Source organism: Lissotriton vulgaris, chromosome 6, assembly GCF_964263255.1.
Source record: "Lissotriton vulgaris chromosome 6, aLisVul1.2, whole genome shotgun sequence".
Taxonomy (NCBI): domain Eukaryota; kingdom Metazoa; phylum Chordata; class Amphibia; order Caudata; family Salamandridae; genus Lissotriton; species Lissotriton vulgaris.
Genome location: NC_141694.1, coordinates 774,984,308 through 775,007,924, shown reverse-complemented (window position 1 = coordinate 775,007,924; position 23,617 = coordinate 774,984,308). Strand labels below are relative to the sequence as shown.

General features: G+C 42.8%; 1 protein-coding gene across 3 annotated transcripts in view; it reads right to left on the bottom strand.

The window, feature by feature from the left end:
* Positions 1-23,617, bottom strand: part of LOC147707969 (amine sulfotransferase-like) — a 255,175-nt gene that overhangs the window by 107,641 nt on the left and 123,917 nt on the right. For 2 of the 3 annotated variants that reach the window (XM_086926781.1, XM_086926782.1), the window contains one exon: positions 1,715-1,809. In XM_086926781.1, coding sequence (XP_086782907.1) covers positions 1,715-1,809 — 95 coding nt within the window. Of the gene's footprint in view, positions 1-1,714; positions 1,810-8,667; positions 8,907-23,617 lie in introns of those variants that run through there. The other variant, XM_086926783.1, reaches the window with a different exon arrangement.

Here is a 23,617-nt window from a genome sequence, read left to right as displayed (position 1 = left end):
GTATAACATCTACTAGATGGGTTAGTGAGTTACACACACTTTCCATTAACCCTACATACATTTATTCTTCCCTAGACAAACTTGTTCCAAGGACTCAGACATCCTTTTCATCAAAAGCTAGTGACACCTAATCACGTTAGGCAAAATATAACCCTGCTTCCCTTTTTTGCACTTCCTCATCTTTCTAAGGAAGATGAGAGACTCCACCACCTGGATCCAAAAAAAACATTATTGTTAAGAATTTCCCATGCCAAAGATTTGATGGTGGATGATAAACTCTTTGTTGGATTGGAGGGAAAAAGAAAGGGAAGGCAATACAAAGAAGAACCTTATCCTGATGAATCATTATCTGCATTAAGATCTGCGGCACAATGGCCAAGAAACAGCCCCCTGAGGGCGTATAAGCTCACCAGAACTACGGCTACAACTGCTGCGTTTAGCTCCAGGAGTGCCAATCTTGGACATCTGTCAGGCAGCTATTTGGTCATTGCTACACATGTTTGAGAAACACCTCTGCCTCAACAGTCAGGTCTGGCAGATGGGCACCATGTGTTTGATCCTCTAGCACTTCTCAGCCTGAGCAAATCTGCAGACCCACCTCCATGGAGGGATGTTGTTTTGATATCTATTGTAAATTAAGGAATCTGTGGCTAGAAATCTTTATCAGATGAATAAGATACTTACCTTCGGTAACGCTTTAGTCACAGTTTCCTTACTGACCCTCCCATCCTCCCTGTTCTGTTGACTATCTTCTCTAACTTAAGAGATCCTTTCAGTCCTCACTTTTAGTACACCAATCACTCTACCTCAGTAATTGTAAGTAAATTGTTGTCATGTGAGTGCCCATTTATACCTGCAAAATGTAAGAGTGTGGTGAGGATCATGGAGGTATAGGTAATAATGAACATCAGTAAGGAATGATTTGTCAACAAACACCATCAAATTGTTTCACATTACCTATGAATTATAGAAAATGGGCAGCAATGTGCAGAAACAATTTTAGGATGGATGTAGCAATTTTAGGAATGACAGTCTCTACAAGACTACAAGTAGTTTTGTAGAGACAGAAAATAACTCCCTAGAAAAACGCTTTGGCCATTTTCCAAAATTGCAGCTCTATAATGATGTGTTTTAGTGACGCAGGTGATAGCAGAGGATCTTTACCTTCTGACGGAGTGTTGCTAACTACAAAATCTGAGGACTCCTTCAACAAAGAAAAATGTGTTATATGGCAAACTAATCCAAAAGAAAATCTAAAATGAACTGTGGCAGGAAAAATAGAGATTGAAATGCTGCAGAAATATGGCACAATGAATTTCACCAAAGATTGAAACTGATGGGTGAAGAGGATCAAATATTTTATAATTGTTTCAACAAATGCTAATAGTAGTATACAATGGAAAATGGAAACAATTAGTCAAAAAGTAGCAGAAAACAGCGAATCACAACAAGAATAAGAGTCTTTCGAGAAAACACTGCAGAAAAAATATCAATTGTATTTAGCTCATTATTGTAAAGTAATAAGGAAATCTTTCTTTTACCCAGAGCAACACATTCAGAGTGTCAAAAATGAGATGGTGAGTTAAGGTGAACAAAGGACAATCGTAAGTGTGTTGCCAATGCTCACTAATGAAATGACATACAATATCATCAACTATTTAAACATCAGACTGCACTTTTGATAGCTGTATTGCACTGGACTGTCAAATCTTACCTTAACCATTTCTTCATACACAAGAAATAGAATATTGAACTCATTGCTGTGCTCATACCATCCTTTCACATGATCAAACCAGGAGTTTGCTGTTACTGTAGGAACAAGTTATATATCAAAGTCAAAATTCAGCCTTGAATTTTAAATGTACAAGTGGCGCAGAATGATATTACAGCATATTTCCATGCAATAGCACAGTTCCTTCTGATTCCAAATGTTTCTGTAAGTGATTTTTGTTAGCGCTGCCTGAAATCTAAATTAGGCCTGGTTGGCTGGTGTTGTGGTCCTCTTGAGTTGGCCTATCCATACTTATCCAATGGTTGATTCAGCTTTGAGAATGAAATGTCAGTGATTTTCTTGGTAACATTTTAGCCAACAAATGATTTAGAAGCTAACAAGCTAACTGGTGGATGAGTGACCTAATATAAAATCACTGTGCGCTCTCTAAGAATATGCTTATTATGAAAGCAAGCCCTGACGTACATATGAGCAAAGATTGTAACAGGGCTGGAAAGTGCTGATAGCAGAAATCATGTGGATTGGGAGAACACATTTATTAGGTCATTCAAAAATCTGCTTTAATGTCAGCTTCATTCACATGCGAAGGCTAGCTTGTAGGTAAATATCAGTAAAGTACGTGACAGGCCTATAAAGTGTTATCAGTTAAAATCATTACATGAAAATTGAGAACATGTTCATAGGCCACCGAAAGGCTCTATAGCAACCAATGTCTAGCAGGATTTGAAGGGAACCCAATGGCACATAGTGATGAATAAAACAACAGGACTTGAGAATGATATTAGTGAAAATCCTTGAACATGTGCACTGTACAAGCACATTTGTTAGGTTACACTTTAAAAGTGATGTAGAATCACTACACACTCCTTGCAGTCCAGGCCCCTTGATACCCCTTGTAAAAAATAATAATTTTTCATTTGTGTTTTTGTATCATTAAAGAAGTACTTTAGTTGGGTAGACATTGCTATTCCAGGCAAAATTTTTCTGGGTGTTTTATTTTTTGTGTTGCAGTGATGAGGTAATATTTCAGGAACCATGAGACCTATATACATCATTTTGGTGTTAAAGCATAGATTTTGGGGATCAATTAGTCTTGTAGAGACAGAAAATAACTCCCTAGAACAGTGTTTCCCAAACTGTGGTCCGCAGACCCCCAGGGGTCCGTGACACATTCCCAGGGGGGTCGCAGGCAGCAGTTTTAAAAGCACATGAAAGTATCTTGTATAATTAGCAGTTTTTAAACAACAATAAAAGCGTCAAGATAACACCAGTGATTAATGTACCTGCTGGAGAGAGGAGCGTTTTGTCCAGTGGCAGCTTTGAATTATCTAATGTAGCACCGAGGGTTAATATGCCTACTGCAAAGAACATGTATAATGCATTAAAAAAAAGATTAATTTTGTACTGTGAAGTTCATAAGTGAAAATTTTAATCTAGCACAGTGACCTATAAACTGTCATTAAAGAGCTGCTTGCCAACTGCAAGGTACAAGTTAGTGACATGTTTTTCTCAGTCTTTCATTATCCTGATACTGCTAAAAAGGTTTATTTGGGTGGAAATGCATTTTTATTGTTAAAGTCAATGCTAACCAGTGTGTTATGTTCTGATTCCTGAGTTTGTGCTTTTCCAGACCAAGCACTATTTAAAAATGCCTACCAGTATGAATGACGTGAATTCTACACCTTGTAGTCCCCTTTTCCTTATGTGACATTTTCTATTTACTGATTTAAATGTATAATTTACTGTCTATATAAGTGCTCTCTCTCATACAATGGTATGAGAAATGCTACAAAAAATGTAATACATGTTACAGAGGAGCTATGGAGAGATGAGAAGTACTGTTGGAGGGTAATAGTAGGGGAATCATTGAAGAACCCCAAAAAAGATTGTTGTATTCTGGTGCATATTAAGGGCTTAATTTACTCTTCTTTAAAAGCTAATACAATTCAATATGTAATGATAACTGTGTTGTAGACTGCACCATTGTTTCCTAAATGTTTTTTTTGGGGGGGGGCATCCCAAAGCCCCCTTTGTAGTGGTCAGACTCACTGCACTTGGTGTGCACCATATGGGGACTGGTCTGAAAACATTTGCCAGGGCTGCTTAGGGTTTCCAGTCTGGCCCTGGTAGGAGCCTCGTACTGCGAAATAAACCCAACCATTTAAAAGTTAGTCTCGGAGATACAGCACCAACCTTCCCATTCATTTTCTATTTTTTTTCCAAATTCTTTCAATATAAAATACAACAGAAGTGGCAGAGAGAGTTGTTAGCCTCCTTAGCTTAACGACACACTCCGCCACTTCAAAAACGCAGGGCTGCACCTATATTTACACGAATATGATGCAGCCTTGTGTTTCCCCTGCGCTTGCGCTAAACTCAACTTTGTGGCACCAACGCAGGCACCCTTGCACCATAGTGCAAGGATGTCTGCGTGTAGGTGAAGATTGTTTATGTACAGTAAGGTCCCCCTTCCTGCACATTAACAATTTTGAAATGCCGTTTTGTCACTTCTATATGTGCTGCTAATGCAGCACACATGAAAGTTACAAAATGTAATTTTTTAAAAAGGTTGTTTATGCGCAAGGAGAATTAAAGCATTTCTCCTTGTTTCGCCCAGTTAAGACCAGGTTTTTTCCCTGGTCTTAATTTTGGTGCTACCTCCCAATTACGCTGGCCTTGTTAAAAAGGGGATGTGTCAAAATCAATGGGTGTTGCGATGGAGCGTCCACCGCAACACTCACTGCCCATCCTTTCACACTAAGCATTGGGGGTCTTATTTACTAGCCAGCGTTAAGCCATGGCTTAACGCTGCCTTGTACATAAAGCAAAGCCCCTATCGCCACGGGAACGTCTCAAAAAGTGATGTTCTCATAGTGATAGGGGCTTGTAAATATGCCCCTAAAATACTTACTAATTCAAGTATTTGTTTTGTGTGCACACATGTGTTTATTTTTTTAGAATTACTGTTTTAATGTTTGAATTTTAAATCCTAAAAATTGATTGGGGGTCCCCAGCTTCCAGTGGTGACTCAATGGGGGTCCGCAGGAGTCAAAAGTTTGGGAACCACTGCCCTAGAACAACCCTTTGGCCATTTTCCAAAATTGCAGCTCTATAATGATGTGTTTTAGCCATCATATTGTAATTTATTTTAATAATATTTTTGTTTAAGGTTTCCCATTGATTCAAATTCGTAAAAATTAGTGAAGCAGGTGATAGCAGAGGATCTTTACCTTCTGACGGAGTGTTGCTAACTACAAAATCTGAGGACTCCTTCAACAAAGAAACATGTGTCATATGGTAAAGTAATCTGAAAGAAAATCTAAAATGAACTGTGGCTGGACAGATAGAGATTGAAATGTTTCAGAAATATGGCACGATGAATTTCACAAAAGATTGAAACTGATGAGTGAAGAGGATCAAATATTTTATAATTGTAACAACAAATGCTATTAGTACTTTACAATGTAAAATGGAAACAATTAGTCAAAAAGTAGCAGAAAACAGCGAATCACAACAAGAATCAGAGTCTTCTGAGAAAACAACAACAAGCAAACCCAATGCCCATCCACTTCGAAGATCAATAGCTACCCCTTGTCTACCTTCAGCAACTGATCAGAAAGCAGAGAATCTCCAATGTGTTATCTTTGGTTTAGCCAGAAGAAGGGCCAAAGGGATTGACGAAAGAATAAAGTAATGAGTATGTGAGTCATCAAGGGTAAACACATTTTTATCTGCAGCTAGTTTCTTCCATGATGAGGTTTTCAGGCAAGTAGCTGATCTAAACAGTGAGGTAAATGTATTTGTAGCAGATCTTTATGTGCACCCAAACTGCATGTGTGCATGCTTTCGAAAATGTGAATGTACAATGAGCTCCAAGCTGCAACGTAACCGACATCCATCAGTTAAGCTTGCACTCTTTGAAAAAGCAAATTCAGTTTTAAAGCCACTCTTCAGTGCTGGCTACTGGCTAACAGTCAGTGAGATCAGAGAAATAATGGTCAACTTTGATGAAACTGCATTGATCCATAATAATGAAATTAAGAATTTTTCTGGTGAGAATGAACAATGACAGAATTCATTTTTGTCAGACCAACAAACAGAATGAGATGCTTATGCTGTTCTCTGCTTATTTGACTCCTGAAGTTCTTGCTGCCAAAATAGGATCACAGGATGCAGTAAAATCAGCAGGAACCATTTTAAGCGACATTCTGAAAGATTTTAATTTTTGACTTACTGACAAATCGTGTGATACCCTAGAGCTCCGCAAATCATGGAATTCAAGAAGAATGCCTTATGTTGTCTAACAATTTTTGCTTCATTGTTTAATATCAGCAGAGTAAAACTGTTACAAACTATTTTTCTTGAGTTCAGAGCAGAAGCAGACAACATTGATGATGGTTTTGTAGATATAAGCAAAGTGGAAGACAATCTGGTAAACCGACAGGCTTATGCTGTGCAAATTTACTGTCTTTTCCAAATCATGTTTTATGAATGACAACACTGCAAAAAGAAAACTCTGCTACACATGATGATTTCCCACGCAATCGATGACAAGTGCAAAAGTAGAGAGGTAATCAATTCAACAAATAGGATTGAAGTATCAACAAGTTATAATGAAATAAGAAGGAGCAGAAACTTGTTAGCAGCTCATGTTTTAAAATCTTTTGAATCCAACAGCACACCCCTTCCAAGTCACTTTACAAGAAAACTGCTGCTCTTGATCATTTTTATTTTGAAGACAGCTCTTTTTTCTCTGGAACATCCAGCACAAATGATACTACCAAGGCGACACTGTAACAATGAAGTAGCTGCTGGAAAACAGGACGTGTCAGCTGTAGGCATAAACAAACAAAGCTGCAAATTTATAACCCAACTGCCTTGACAATGTGTTCAGAGTCACTACAAGTGAACAACATATCCCAGTCCACCAGAAAGGAGACTGGGAGGACATGGATCTTCTTCTACCTGATTCTGCACTATGCAAAGCTGGTTTAACTGAATTTATCATATCTCTTAATTGGCGCAGACTCAAGGATGAAGAAAAGTCAGTTTCTGCATGGGTTGAAATTCATGCTCTGATCTCCTAGACTAACGTCCCAATGAAGAATGTCGGGCTTTTACCAGTAATACCATCTCCTGTCACAAACTACGCAACAGTATACACAGCTCTAAAAAATGCCAAAATGTGCATGCTCAGCTTGAAAACAAGCCTATTCTGCAAATTTTCTGCAAAGAAGGTGCTTTTTGTATTGTAGCTGACATTTTTATGAGCAGTCCAGTAGAATTTGATAATCTTTATCCTATGATGGGAGTTTTTGTGGGACAAAATTTGCATTGTGGTGTGTAGAATGTAATCTCAGTGGATGTGGTATATATGATGCACTTATTGAGGCTGAAATCTTTGGAAGCAAAACTGTATAGTCAGTATTGAACAGTTCTCATTATGTTTGGTTTTTGCAGGGTATGCTCATCATATATGAGGAAAAAACAACATTGGGTTGGAATGCTTTCTGTAACAAGAATTACAAATTTGGTTTTGCTAATCTTATCTCGGAAGTGAACAAGGCACAGGGTACACTTCATTCACAAGAAATAATGCAATGCCAGGCATGTGCAGTACACTCAGTTCAAAATCAAAAGATGTGAAAAACGATTATTTTAGAGTTTGTCAAAGCAAGTGAAGTCAAATCTGAACATTTTAAGTCCTGGGGAAATGTTTTACACATGATAGCTCTACGAAATACTTGATACATACTGCTGAACATTTCAAGTACTGGGGAAATGTTTTACACATGATAACTCTACGAAAAACTTGGTACATGTTGATCGGGAAGGTGATTGGGAGCTGCAATTGGAGACTGTAGAGCTATTGATTAATATGTTTTGTGAAATCAATTGCATAAACTACCTGTGACATAGGTCTCGGTATTTGGAAAGAGTCTACCGAAAATTCATCCAAAGACATTTTGTGATTAAAGACGGGGAGGCATGGTTCAATGCTGTGGCTCCAGATGTGAAACTGGAACAGATGATCCAGAAATCCCAGGAAAGATCCAAGGGAATTGATGATCAGAGACATAAAAGTGAATATGTTTCTGCATGGCAGCTAGTTCACCATGAAGTCCTTTCTATTTACAATGTTTACAGAGAGATAACAAATTAATAATTAATAGGCCATTATTAAACAGTTCCTCACCACAAACCTGTGAGAAAGAGAGGCGAACATTTTAATAAACATGCAGCAGCAAGGAAGCCCCTTTGATGTTACTTAGCCTGTGTGACTACACAATTTCATGACCATGCAATATAGACACAGATGTGCTGGAATATGGATCAAAACTATAAGAGGAACGGAAGCAGGAGATATTTGAAATGGAAGAGAGTAAAGCTATTTGACATAATTACTAAAGCTACACTTCCATGTTTAATTGCTACAGTAAGAGTTTCGTGCAACCAGCCACTACATAATAGGTAACAAAAAAACAACTTTCGCAGACACATAGAGAGATGGATGTAGCAAAAGTAAGAGGTGATTTTATGAAGGACATTCTGCCACATGACCTTCTTCCAGCAAGCACATTATTTGATGGAGATGCTGCAACCAAACCAGTGAAGCACAATCTCAAAAACAAACTTTCACCTGAGGAATTTCAGTTTGAAAAGGTGTCCTTATTGAAAACTGCTGTTAGTGTGTATAAAAATATTAAGTGCTCAATTTGTATAAAACAAGGAGTTTATTTGTAGATTAGCAGGAGAAGCACAGCACGTCCGTTACACAGCAGATCCAGGACAATAATCAGTTGAATGAAGAATCTGGAACCCAGGATGAAAAATGCAGGCACGCATCATGCATTCTAGTCTCCAGCAACCAAAAGAAAAGAGTAGACATAGAAAAAACATAACTTACATAATGAAAGAATGCAACACATTTTATCCCTAAACAAAAGAAGTTAACACAAGTACCTACTAGGCATTCTTTTGGGTCTAACATCAGCTTTAACCCTAGAGGCAACCGACAAATCATTAAGAAGTGGATCTTGAGGACACTTCTTAACATTGCGTATCAACAAGCCCAGATTATCATCCTGACCAGACATTTGAGAGGAAAGTGGCTTATAAGAAACAGGACATTTGGCAACTCTTCGAACATTCCAAACTCTTCCATCTTCCACATCTGAAACAAAAAAACTGTTTAGTCTTAGTATCATTCTTGTTGAAATGATAATTTGTTTTTGACTCATGAGGTTTAACAACACTGACCTCATTACTAGAAATAGAAGGAGTAGAAGTAGATGCTTTATCTAAAGATTTTATCCACTTATCTGACTGCTCAAGAGCTTTTGCAGTACTGATAGCTGTTTCCAAGCTAGGATCACCTAAAATCCATAACTGTTCCTGAACTTTCTTACTCTTTACGGGCACAATGATCTGATCCCTGATCATTTCATCCGTCATAAGACCAAAATTACAATGTAATGATAATGCCCGTAAAGCTGTAAGAAAGTCATCAAAACATTCTTTATCATCCTGAACCCTAGTATAAAATTTGAATCTATTAAGCGCTACACTAGCAATAGGTTTAAATCTCCCTTCAATCCTTGAAGCCGCTTCATCAAAAACATTACTATCACCACCCGACCTAACAGGAGGCAAAGTTCTAAATACCAACTGTCCTTCTGAACCAAGACAGTGTAAAAAAACTTTCTTTTTTCTCTCTGCGGACATTCTTTCACTGTCCAATTCTTCTTTCCATCTTGTCCATGGAATAGGTGAATCACCTTTGGACTGCAAAAATTTTGATGGAGGATCAAATTGCATCTTAAATGAAATATTAAATCCCAAAAGTACACATCAAAATAAATAAAATTGAGAAAAGAGGAAAAGTAATCCCAACATAGACAGTTTAAAATGAACAGTAAATGAAATGCAGGTTAAAAATGATTTCAACCAAAAAAATATCCAGTAGGTGGCAGTCTTGTGTTAAATAAAACAAATTTCTTTTCAAGTTTTCACTGTATTGTACTCCAATATACAATGAAATATGGATAAAATAACTGTTAGCTTTAAAATAGAACTGAGCAATACTTGAAGAAGCAATAAAATCGTTTTGGTAAAACTTCTTCGAAATAAAAATAAATTACCACAGAACACGCAAAGAATCCAACAGCATGTAAAAGTGTACCTTCTTATAAAACAGGAAAGTAAAGAGCAGTTCGATTCGATTTTCTTTCTCCGGGAATTGTAAATGAAAAGCTTCGTGTACTCCGGTAACTTCGGTTACCAAGGAAACAAAATGGTGGCTTGATGTAAAGCGTGATGACACAATGCGCAAATCAACGTCTGGCTTGATGACGCTGGATGAAGTGTCAACATGATCAGTGTGAGGAGTGACGTGTGGAATCTGTCGCGAGGATAGTCGGCAGCTTCAGCCACAAAAACGCTGAAAACACACAGAAATACTTAAAAGCCTTCAAACTTTACGAAACTTCACCGGAGCAAGTTGGAAATGAACACAGTACAAACCGCTTCTCTTCTCAAGTAAGTGATGCCGTTTTAAAACCAATAGTTCGTGGATTCTTATTCCTGCTCCTGTGCTTAAAAAAAAACGTGGCAGAAGTATACTGGAGGTCCCGCGTCGTCAATATAAGAATATTAAGTGCTCAATTTGTATAAAACAAGGAGTTTATTTGTAGATTAGCAGGAAAAGCACAGCACGTCCGTTACACAGCAGATCCAGGACAATAATCAGTTGAATGAAGAATCTGGAACCCAGGATGAAAAATGCAGGCACGCATCATGCATTCTAGGCTCCAGCAACCAGAAGAAAAGAGTAGACATAGAAAAAACATAACCTACATAATGAAAGAATGCAACAGTGTGGTCTACATGTCACAATTACGAATAGTCAAGATTTCATCAATGGAAAACATCAGCGAGGTTGTTCAGACTGTTCTACAGATATCAAAGTCAGAGTGCACCTTGCAAGAACTGCAAATTTTCTTTGACAGTTATCTTGAACTTGAAAGACTCAGATGAATGTCTACAAGCTGAACAATTGGCTTTGCCTATATAAAAAATTTGACACCTATACCTGTGCAATTTCAAAGATTCTGGTCATCAACATCGAACAAGATGCCAAAACATTGCTGATGCTTCAGTGAACACTGAATTTCCAATCATTGCAAGAGGAATGATTGTCAATGAGGACTGGGTACGAGCAGATGTATATTCTAAAGTTATGGGCCATATCGTTCAAGAACTCAACAACAAATTGGAGGAAGCTAACCTTCGTGTTATGCCACATGTGGAGTGGGCTGTTCAAAATGGTTCTAATCAAGTCATTGTACTGTAAATGGCACAGATGTTATTCTTGTGCTACTTAGATTCTTACGGGTGTTGACACTATGAGCAAAGTTGGAACAAAGTTCGGAACTTTAAATGCTGAACCTTTGAAATTGATTTGCTGAGATAGAAGAATAATGTTACTTTAAAGATGTAGAAAATACATTGTGCATGCGTAGAAAACAAGTACTGAATGTCACACTATTAACGATCTTCTGTACAGTGAGTTCATGAGAACAGTCCTGCTAAGTGACCTTTCACCAATGTCATATTCTGCACATGGACAAATTAAAAGAGTGTTCTACTTGATAAGAAGATTTGTAAATGTTTTGGATCATGTATATATAGAGAAAGATCCTTGTGAATTTGGTTGGGAAGATTTTGATGGGGTGGTAAAAGCTACGAAAGCTACTAAATTTCTAAAGCCTCTACCCACAGAACTTACACGTACATGTACTTGCAAAACCTGTGCTACAAAAAGATGTCCTTGTTGATATGCTCTTCTCAAATGTTCAACATTCTGCAAATGTATCATGAACAACTGCCAAAACAAATAAATAAAATGAAATATGAAAATGTGTCTAAAACAGGAGTGATAAACATATTTTGTTTCATATTTAGGTCATAAACATTGTTCGGTGTTTACTTAAAAGGATGAAAAACATTATTATTTGTTTACTTTTTATATATGTTGTCTTCTTCCTCTTTTATAGCTGCCATTTTGGAAAATGGCAGAACGGTTGCTCTGAGGAGTTATACTCTGTCTGTATAAGACTGCTTGAGCCCCAAAACCTATGTTTTGACACGAAAATGAAGTATATAGGTCTTGTGGTTCCTGAAATATTACATCATCACTGCAACACAGCCATCATTTAAAAAAAAATCTTTGGCCTGGATCAGCAATGTCTACCCAAGCTAAATTACTTCTCTAATGATCAAAAAGCACAAGCAAAAATGAAAATCTCTGGACAACAATTTTTTGACAGAGGTATATCTGTGGGCTGGGATTATTCTAAATCAACTACGACACATAATACATAATGCGAAAATAACCAAGCGATATGGCAGACCCCCACAGAACAAAAACTGTAAAATACTCTATGATACTGAAGAATGTTGAATCGCAAGGAAAAACCATGTACACAGCAAAAAGAAATTGCAAACACTTTGATACATGCCAATGCCACGCCTTAAAATGTATCTGTGCTTCTATGATCAAATATAAAAAAAGGACACAATTGTGCTTGTCCGCGTCCAGCAGTACCTACATACACAAATACATAAGATTGACACTACTAAGGGTAAAAGTGGCTGACCCGTCTACAAATGATATAAGTATGGTTTCCTGTAGGCTGCAACTGCCCAACGGTAAAGAATGGCAGCAGAAACACTATGTATTATTTGTATGTTTATAATGTCTGTTTTATTATTTTGATATTGCATTAGGCAGGCAAACCTCTTAGCCCACCATCACCACTCAAGAAACCACAACACCAATGCAGTCCATATACTCTGGTGCATCCTAGGACCCCTGCCCTCACTACATCTTCATCACTGGACCCCATCAACACAGCACTCATCCTGACCCTGAAAGACCCAATCATCAGAGACTCTTACCTGAATGCCTGATAACATGCCTCAGTACTCACCCTCATCAAGAAACCCTCAGAAGACCTGAATAATCTAGCCAACTACTGGCCTATCTCACTGCTACTCTACCAGGAAAAGATGATGAACAAATACCTAGCCACCTTCCTCGGTGATAACCTCCTCCTCAACACCACTTAATCCGGATTGAGGCCCAATACCAGAACCTGGACTGCTCTCATTGCTTCCACAGACGACATAGCAATGAGCATGGACGGAGGTGAACTGCAGCCCTCATCCTACTAGATAATTTCTTAGCCTTCGACCTACCCAGTTCCTATGACTGCATCACATTCTCATCCGACTGGAACTTTTCCACAGCCTTTTGGCCCACCCTTATCCAATGACTGCACAAAGCGGGCATCCAAAGTCCTGCACTTTGCTGGATTTGCTCCTTCCTGACAGGCTGCACTCAGTAAGTCAGCCTCACCCTCTTCTTTTCTGAGACCATCAATCTCATCTGCAAAGTTCCACAAGGTCCCTAACTCAGCCTCATTCTGTTCAATGTATACATGACCCCTTTCTCAGCATAATCTTCACATAAGGAATTGTTAAAGGTTTTTCTGAATGTGCAATTTCAGGTGACAAGTAATTTGTGAATACTAATGATTTTTATAATAAATATACTTATAGCTGATGAATTAATGAACTTGCACTTAAATGATTTTGTTTAGAAGCTTTGAAGTGTATTTATTAACAAAGATCAGTTATGCCACATTTTTGTAGAACACCATTTTAGTAAAATGGAAGATGGTCTTTTGTTCATCTACCTCCTATTAACTACCCCTCCCAATCAATGTCCCCCTCTGTGTCATATTTCCTCACAGTTTCACTGAACACAGAACACTAAATGCTATAAATCCGTTCATTAATTCCCGAGAAATTTGCAAAAGAAAAAGTTTCCATATATAGGGACGCGGTGGAGTCGCGACCCCTCCCGAGCAGTAGCTTCACTGTGATTGGCTACCAACACTCTAAACCAGAAAATGTTGGGAGCCATCTTGTGACTCAGTAGAACTGAGTCACAAGAAAACAGTAAAAACTAAGGTAGAAAACAAGAAAAGGGGGCAGGGTAGAAACACTCTGACCCCCCAGGCCTGCTCAGGTGGTCCCACGAGGACCCTCAGGGCCAAACAAAGCATTTTTGTTTACTAAATTTGGTGGCAACCTCATAGAGGTCGCGACTCCTGCCGAAATTATTTAAAAAAAACTAAGTGCAGGCTCCCGGCTTCATTTTCTATAACCCCCTGGGTGTTATGGACCCCGCTGTCCTGGGGACTGCCACCCCCGAAGCTTGTTCTTTAATTTGTGGGGAGCCCCCAAGGCCCCCCAATCCCCGGGGACCGCCACCTCCCAGGGCTTTTCTAAAATATTCGCGGGGGCACATGGCCCACCCTCAACCCCGGGGAACGCCACCCCCAGGGCTGTTTGATTTTAGATAAAATAAACCTGTTTGGGGGGTCTCGAGCCCCCCCACATGCCCCAAGGACCACCACCTCCCCGGGGTACTAAAATGCAAATGTGGGGTTCCGTTACGGACCTCCGAGCCCCAGGGACCACTACCTCCCCAAGGCTTGAAACACGTTGGGTGACTGGATCTCCTGGAGCCCTTCATGACTCTGAGTACGCCACCCCTTAGGGCAGGCTCATGCAGTGTTCCGGGGTGTCCACCCTGTCATAGCAAACTTTGATTGTCAGCAGCTCCCTGTGTGGAAAAGCAATGCTGGCTCCTGCAGGAGGCAGGGAGCCAGCAGGGACGGTGGGGGTATTGGGGTTTCACCCTTGGTCTCCAACCGAGTGGCCAGGCCCTGGGGGATTGGTTCCCCGGGGCCAAAAGCGGCCCGGGAGAGGGGCCACATGGCCTCCCTCCCTTGTGAATATGATGTAAAAAAAACACACACAGTAGGCCAGCCTCAGGAGGGACACCATGTAGCCCCCTCCTTAAAAAAATATATATATCTGTGGCCATTCCCCAGGGATGGGGTCCCCTGGGATGAAGTAGGCCACAGGAGGGGGGCCCACATGGCCCCCTTCCTGTTTAGATTATTTATTTTTTTAAAACAGGGGTCAGGCCCTGGGGATGGGGTCCCTAGGGCTCAAAAAATGTAAAAAGAAGGGGGGCCACAAACCCCCCTCCTAAAAAAAATAAAATGAAAAAAGATTGGTATCGAGACAGAAGCCCCCTCTCTCCCAGCAACACTCTGCAAACTCGCCTTGTGACGCGTTTTAGGTTGGGGGATTGTGTCCCATTCATCCCTAAGGGTCCCTGGGGGCCATCTAGCCCACCAGGTACCTCCACTAAGCACCAAGGAGCTGCATTGCAGAGTGGTGGTCCAAGGACACGTCCCCTTTTTACACCACTCTGCATTGCAGCTCTATTGCGCTTACTGGAGGTAGCTGGTGGGCCACTTGGCCCTCAGGGACCCTCGGAATTCAAGGGGACTTAATCCCCCAACTTAAAACGAGCCCTGTGGTGAGTTTTGAGTTGGGGATTAATTCCCCTTCAATCCTGAGGCTCCCTTGGGCCACCTAGTCCACCAGGTACCTCCTGTAAACGCCACAGGGCTGCCTTGCAGAGAGGTGCTCAGAGGCAATGCCCTTTTTTACACCACTCTGCAAATGTGACTTCTGGTACACTGCTGGTGGGGCGATGAGCTCCTCTTGTGCCCTGAGGACCTCAAGACACAAGTGGACTTCATCTGAGCAGAAGTGCGCCAGAAGCTGCATTTGCAGAGTGGAGTAAAAAGGGGCATGACCTTAGAACACCTCTCTGCAATGCTGCTCAGTGGCAGTTACTGGGTGTACCTCGTGGCTTCTTGGCCACCAGGGACCATCAGGATTCAAAGGGACTTAATAGGGATGTTATAGTTAGAAATTAGCATTTAAAAATCAGTTGAAATTCACTGAAAAAACCACAGGTTTCAGGTATGTTATAGTTAGAAATTACCATTTAAAAAACCTTATAAATTCACTGAAAAAAACATAGGCTTCGGGGACGTTATAGTTTGCTGGACATTTCACTCTTACAAAACCATAGAAATTACACAGTTATAGGTAATTCAGCTTACTATAATTTGGGTACCCGCAATGCACTGCTCATGATGTCACATATTACATCATTCATGACATGGCCCGTGACATCACTGATGACATCACTGATGACATCTCAAATGACGCACGTCGCACTTTGCTGAAATTTCTGTGGCTTAAGTACCGAACACGTATCTGCACAGTCACCACAAAACCTTTCTTGGACCCATACAGATGAGTGAAAATCTGCACTTTAGTGAAAAACTCTATATCAACGCCTTAATCAGGGATTAGAACTAATCGAAGACTTTGACAGTTGACCTTTTGCACAGCGTTATTCATTTTTATCGTCAAACGTAGAATTTTAGATCCATTATATTTATGTATTAGAATGGTGCACTTTAACGGTTAAATACGTACCTATTATAACTAAAGTCATTAAGTGCTGGTATATCTCTACTTGATCTCCATTGAGACAATAAAATGTATTCATTTATACCATCTGTAGTGTTCTCACTGTATTACTGTATGAGTTCACAAATGCTTAACACACTGCCTCTGAGATAAACCTGTCTGCTCGTGCCAAGCTACCAATGTGGTGAGCAGGGGTTATTCAGAAGTGTAATCCCCTTTCCCTGACTTAGAAGCAAGGGTCCCTATTTGGTCAAAGGTGTATACCATTGCCAACTAGAGACCTCCAGTTCTAACAGTCACCCTGTGCCCCCAACTTTGTGCTGACTGGTGCTGGTGGTAACTGACTCTGACAAACCAAGCCCGGAGCCAGTGCTGTTCTGAAAGACACTTAGACTACAGTGAAAACACCTGCGTACACTAGTGTACCCTGTGGGTTGGGAAACCCCTGTGATTGGCATGCCCTCCCCTGTAAGGCACTAGTATATAGTAGGTGCGGGGATTTGACTCTCTCTAAGTCAGAGATGCAGAGAGAGGCAAGAGAAGTACAGAAAGAAGCAACAGAGGTGCCAAAAGAGGCAAGAGAGGTGCAGAAAGAAGCAAGTGAAGTGCAGAAAGAGGTAAGAGAGATGCACAAAGAGGCAAGCGAGGTACAGGACGAGGCAGGAGGGGTGCAGAAGAAGGAAAAGAAGTGCAGAAAGAGGCAAGAAAATTGCTGAAAGAAGCAACATAGGTGTAGAAAGAAGAAAGCGAAGTGCAGAAAGAGGGTAGTGAGGTGTAGAAAGAAGAAAGAGCAGTGCAAAATAAACCAACAGAGGTGTAAAAAGAGGCAAGAGCAGTGCAGAAAGAGGTAGAAGAGGTGCAAAAGGTGGCAAGAGACGTACAGAAAGAGGCAGAAGGGGTACAGAAAAGGGAAGAAAAGAGTAGAAAGAGGCAAGAGAATTGTTGAAAGAAGCAACAAGGGTATAGAAAGAAGTAGAACAGTGCAGAAACAACCAACAGAGGTGCTGAAAGAGGTGTGAAGGGTGCAGAAAGAGAAAGAGAAGTACAGAAAGAAGTAGCAGAGGTACAGAAAGAGGCAAGAGTGATGCAGGAAGAGGGGAGGGAAGAGAGGTGTAGAAAGAGGCAAGAGAGTTGTACAAAGAGGAAAGAGGGGTGCAGACAGTAGAAGAGATTTGCAGAAAGGGACCCTCAAGCCTGTTGTTTTCTGCCCATTCCTGCTGCTGAACTGTGTTGACCTGCTGCCCCTTTGACTCCCGTCGTGTGCGAGAGAGACCTCGCCGGACCCGCTGCGCGGGTCCCGCAGCGCCGCACTCGGAGTCTGTGCCATTCCCGGGAGAGGAGCTGTCATCTTGGGCGTGAGGAGCTGCCGGCAGGGCTGCGAGCTTGGAAGCAGGGACTCGCCTTACCAGGAGTCCCTGCGAGCCCTATTCGCAACACCTGGGCTGCTCTCCCTGCTGGCCCCGCCCACCCGCCCACGGAGTGAAAAGCGGGAGAGGAACTTGCCTTCACGGGACCCTCAAGCCTGTTGTTTTCTGCCCATTCCTGCTGCTGAACTGTGTTGACCTGCTGCCCCTTTGACTCCCGTCGTGTGCGAGAGAGACCTCGCCGGACCCGCTGCGCGGGTCCCGCAGCGCCGCACTCGGAGTCTGTGCCATTCCCGGGAGAGGAGCTGTCATCTTGGGCGTGAGGAGCTGCCGGCAGGGCTGCGAGCTTGGAAGCAGGGACTCGCCTTACCAGGAGTCCCTGCGAGCCCTATTCGCAACACCTGGGCTGCTCTCCCTGCTGGCCCCGCCCACCCGCCCACGGAGTGAAAAGCGGGAGAGGAACTTGCCTTCACGGGACCCTCAAGCCTGTTGTTTTCTGCCCATTCCTGCTGCTGAACTGTGTTGACCTGCTGCCCCTTTGACTCCCGTCGTGTGCGAGAGAGACCTCGCCGGACCCGCTGCGCGGGTCCCGCAGCGCCGCACTCGGAGTCTGTGCCATTCCCGGGAGAGGAGCTGTCATCTTGGGCGTGAGGAGCTGCCGGCAGGGCTGCGAGCTTGGAAGCAGGGACTCGCCTTACCAGGAGTCCCTGCGAGCCCTATTCGCAACACCTGGGCTGCTCTCCCTGCTGGCCCCGCCCACCCGCCCACGGAGTGAAAAGCGGGAGAGGAACTTGCCTTCACGGGACCCTCAAGCCTGTTGTTTTCTGCCCATTCCTGCTGCTGAACTGTGTTGACCTGCTGCCCCTTTGACTCCCGTCGTGTGCGAGAGAGACCTCGCCGGACCCGCTGCGCGGGTCCCGCAGCGCCGCACTCGGAGTCTGTGCCATTCCCGGGAGAGGAGCTGTCATCTTGGGCGTGAGGAGCTGCCGGCAGGGCTGCGAGCTTGGAAGCAGGGACTCGCCTTACCAGGAGTCCCTGCGAGCCCTATTCGCAACACCTGGGCTGCTCTCCCTGCTGGCCCCGCCCACCCCGCCCATAAACTCTCCCCGTCATTATAAAAGGAGCTACACGTGCCGCTGCGCGGGAGCGCGCGGGAGGGCGCCGGGCGAAGCCCGGGCCAAGGGCGGGCCCGTTTAAGCCCGTTCAAGACCGGGTAAGACTGGACTGGGCCACCCCCTTGATAGCGTATCCCCTGTGCTGTTATTGTAGTACTTGTACTGTAAACCCCGACTTTCCGGTCATTTAACTTAGCGCTATACTTATTAATTTCGTATCATGTCACCTAGGCTTACTAGAAACACCAAGCCTACCCATGCTGCACAGGTCAAAGGGCCTATAGATCAATTTATTGCTAAAGCAAACGATGCCATAAATCAAGGTGTTCTGTTACTTGAAAGGAGAGTCTCCCAGGATTTGGCCGCAGCCAGACGCTCCTCCTTGGGACTACTGGCCGCAGCCAAAACTCCGCAACGCTCTGTAGACGCTGGTTTACAGCTGGAGACTCATACTGTCCCTGGAATAGTGGATTTATCAGTATCCATCGATCTTTCCACTACTCACATTTCACCCTCTTCTGCACCACATACTCCCCCGTCACTCGAGAGAACTCCACTTCTCTTTACTATCCCTCCCGAGGAGGATTCTCCTTCTTCTCCCTCCTTAAATGCAAGGGGTCAGAGGGAGGGGGCTATTCCGAAAAAGAGGAAAGTGAAAAAGGGTGCTAAAAAAACCCCCCACAATAACGTCATCATACAACAGGATCCCCTGATACCCCCCTCAGATCACCCCCTCCCTTCAGCTTTATCCCCATCTTACCCAGCACTGTTTCAACAGTCAACGCTTATCACAGCGCCTGAAATAATAAATCTTTCGTCAGACACACTTAACCAAAACCCAAGTGGCAATTTACATAGCGAACTGGCTCCTAGTACACATGAGACTTTCTCTTTGGTGTCTATAGAGGCTTTAATTAAGTTACATCTGAAACCCATTGAGCTAACACTTTCGAAAATTCTAAAATCCCTAGCCTCATTAACAAATGACTTAAATGTTCAGAAAAATCTGACCATAATCCCAACACCCTCACTCCCAGTGCCTCAACCTCAAAATTCAAAACCTAAAAATGCAGGTAAAACCAACTCTCTGCAAACATCCAAACCACAGAAAGTGGCGACCACCACAGCGGTGGTTCACCAGAATCCCACCAAATCACCCAGCAAACCAGCGCAGCAAATACCAACTAATAACGCAGCTAAAAACACTTCCACTTCTTCACGTCCTGCTCCTTCTGTAGCAAAGGCCCAACCCGTCACAATAACCCCGGCAAAATCCTCGACAAAAACCTCAGCCTTAAAAAACGTCTCTTATAACACAAGACGTAACGGAGCCCGGCCTGTTCACCTTCCCCCAGAAGCGACCCCGTACATCATCATTATGACCGGGGTCCCAGTTTTGCGTACCAATTCTGAAGAACCAGGATGGTCCCTAAAAAACAAAATAATCCACTGGTTGTCACTGAATCGCCCACTTCCTCCATACTCTAATAACAGAATTGTTTCGGTACGCAGAGTCCCGTGGATCGGGAGGGAGCGAAAAACGATCCCAGGAGATTGCATAATTATAAATTTTGAGGATCCCCAAACTGTCGAGTTGATCTCCTCTTGGGGTCCCCAAACATCCCCTGAGGGAATCGGCACTAAAAGACTAGCCTTTTTCTATCCTCCAGCTAAACCCATGCAACCAAACCCTGAGTGGAACTGGACCCAGGTAGGCAATTGGAATGGTAACTCGGATTGGTCAAACTGGGCAGGACAAGGAGGTAGAGATAACATGCCATACCTAGATTGGGGGGGTGTCCCTACTTATAATAGGTTTGACTGCCTAGAAATGGTGGACTGACCACTACTCTCCACCGTCTTGGAAGACAGGAATATATCCCCCTCCAGCCCTCTATCCTTGTCACCTGTAAGTTCCTTCCAACTCCCAAGTCCATTGACTCAAATAAAGTCACCATTAACCACATTTGCTACAACTGCCACAGATGATATAAACCTCTGTCAAGGCGCTGATATTCAGCCCAGTCCCGCTATCATATGTAACACGCAAGGGGACATCCTGTCCCTCTCTCCAAATTTCGATCCATGCGCAACAACTAAGACTCCTTCGCATATAGGATGCCCAGCGTATGGTACTGAAACCCCGTCGTTCCACCTAGTTTCGATAATATTCTGGAATGTTGCAGGTCTCCGATCCAAGATCGTACAGGCACCTTGGTTAGACTTTGTCATCACGCATCAGATAATTTGCCTGCAAGAGACCTGGACAATTAACCCACTGCATATACAAGGATTCATAACACTTCATTCCCCAGCCAGTCCAACAACACATGGTATACCCATGGGGGGCCTTGTGGTTTATATTTCTAACACCTTAGCAGCAAAGAAAACCATAACTCTACGTACTACACCAAATTATCAAATTATTTTGCTCACTTTTAAAAATGGTATATCTTACACTCTTATAAACTTTTACAACAATTTAACACCAGCAGATTGTGCAAAGACTGTGTCTGATGTTTCTTTGTATATAACTGAACAACGTGTTAAGTATCCATTAGCTATGAGCAATGTAATATGGGGAGGGGATTTTAACGTACAACTGTGCCCTAACTATAAGAAAACTGTCTGTGGCCTCTTAGATGAACATGATTCCCCGTTGACCCACTTTACCCATACCCCTGTAGGAGACTCTTTTAATGATAGCCTAATGTCCCTAGAAGTGATGTTCGCAAATGAACTCGTAAACCCACCTGTGGAATTTAGACCTACCTTTCATGGCAGGGGTTGTTGTAGTACCATAGATTTTATACTATGTTCTTATCCTGTAATGGGTACGCTTCACCAATTTACTACAGGCTCAGAAATAGCCGGCGATCATTTTCCTAACAGTATTAAGATCAAGTTACCTACGACTGCTCCCAATACATCGAAGAAGAGTTTGCTGACCCAAAAAGCACTGACTATGGATAAAACAAATGGTTACTCTGTGAAATGGTCAAGTGTTGACCCATCAGTTACCTCAAGTAAGGTCATAGCTAAGGCTCTCCCCTGGATTTCCACCTGTCTCGATGAGGACTCCTCCCACGAGCAAATTATTACTAGCTTCGGAGAAATCCTCAATACCATCCAGAAGGTATTAACCCGAAAGCCCAACCCAGGTAACCACTCTGAGCCTCGATGGTTCAACGCGGCTTGTAGGAAAGCCCTAACCGCTTTAAAAAAAGAGCTACACAATCCAAATAGAGATAAAGATACTGTAGCTAAATTAAGAACAGAATACAAGCAGGCCCAAACGAGTTGCAAAAAAGATCATAAAAATAATCTGTGGGCCCAATTACATGAGAGCTGCCAGAGTAAGGACAGCATTCAGTTCTGGCAGATTGTTAAATCCCCATTCCTGCAGGAGGCTAGCTCACACCAACACCTGGATGTGGCCGTGACTGCCGACGAGTGGGTGTCTCACTTTTCCAAGATCTTTAGTGATCAACCCCCGGAACACTCTGCACAATCCACCTCAATAACCGACTCCCCAACAAAAAGGGTTTATCCAATTGATCTTCATTTTACCCTAGGAGAGGTTATAAGTGCACTTTCTTCCTCTAAAACAGGTAAAGCGCCGGGCCCGGATGGTGCACCGCTCGACATATTTATATGTAACTTGGAACTATGGTCCCCAGTCATCACGCAGCTGATGGCCGCAGTCTTAAACATCGGCCTTCTGGATTCTTGGTCTTCCTCGATACTCCTTCCAATTTTTAAGAAGGGTGAAAGAAACAACCCCGCCTGCTACAGACCCATTTCCCTCCTGGATTCATTGGGTAAGGTCGCGGGTCGCCTAATTCTGGAACGTTTACAGGATTGGGCGGCAGAAAAGAACATCATTACTGACCTCCAATATGGATTCCGGGAGGGACTGGGTACTGTCGAACAGGCTCTGAATCTCACCCTTCTTATTGGGAAATATGTGGGAGTAAAACGGGGCAACCTATTCATGGTCTACGTCGACCTTAGTGCGGCGTTTGACTGCGTAATTCACGTCAAGCTGTGGTCCATCCTGGAGGAGTTGGGTGTTGATCCTCCCCTCATCAAATTTTTGCGCGAGCTCTATACAGATGCCTCGGCTTGCGTAAGATATGGTAGGGGTGGAGAGTTAACATCCTCCTTTCCAGTAACTCGTGGAGTACGGCAGGGCTGTGTCCTGGCTCCCTTCTTGTTTAACTTATACACTAATGGTTTGGAAGAAGCCATGCTAGAAGGGAGTCAGGATCTACCCACCATTAATCATCGCCCTATTCCAGCGTTACTTTACGCTGACGATTCTGTACTCTTTGCTAGGACCCTAGTACAGCTCCAGAAACAGCTGGACAAATATTGTACCTACATGCTTTCGCTTGGGCTAAAGGTGAACAAGACCAAGACCTTTGTCATGCACTCCGGGCCCAAGGTAAAAAGTTCCAAACATCTCTGTATCGAGCTCACCAAACTGGAACGTGTGAGGGAATACCCCTATTTGGGTATCTTAATAGATGACCACCTGACATGGAAAAGGGCATTGGTAACCAGAAAATTACTCTTTCAACGAGCTACCTCTGCCCTTGTTTCATTTTCCAGAAAATTGGGTAAACCAACTCCATCAGTGCTCCTTAAGATCTTCCAAGCCAAATGTCAGAGTATCGCCACATACGGAGCTGGGGTATGGGGTTATGCTAATGTTATGGAACTGCAAAAAGTCCAAAATGTCTTTACCAAATATCTGCTGGCCCTCCCACAGAGTGCCCCCACCTATGGTTGTCACATCGAGCTCGGGATTGATTATTTGGTAGATTACATCAAATGCCAACCTGTACTCTTGTGGCATCGTGTTTGGTCCAAACCACAATGTCATCTTACACGTGCCCTGATCTCTGAATGTTTAGAGATGTCAGCCTGGAAAAACATCCCGTGGCTGGCGTACGTGGTTAACTTTCTGA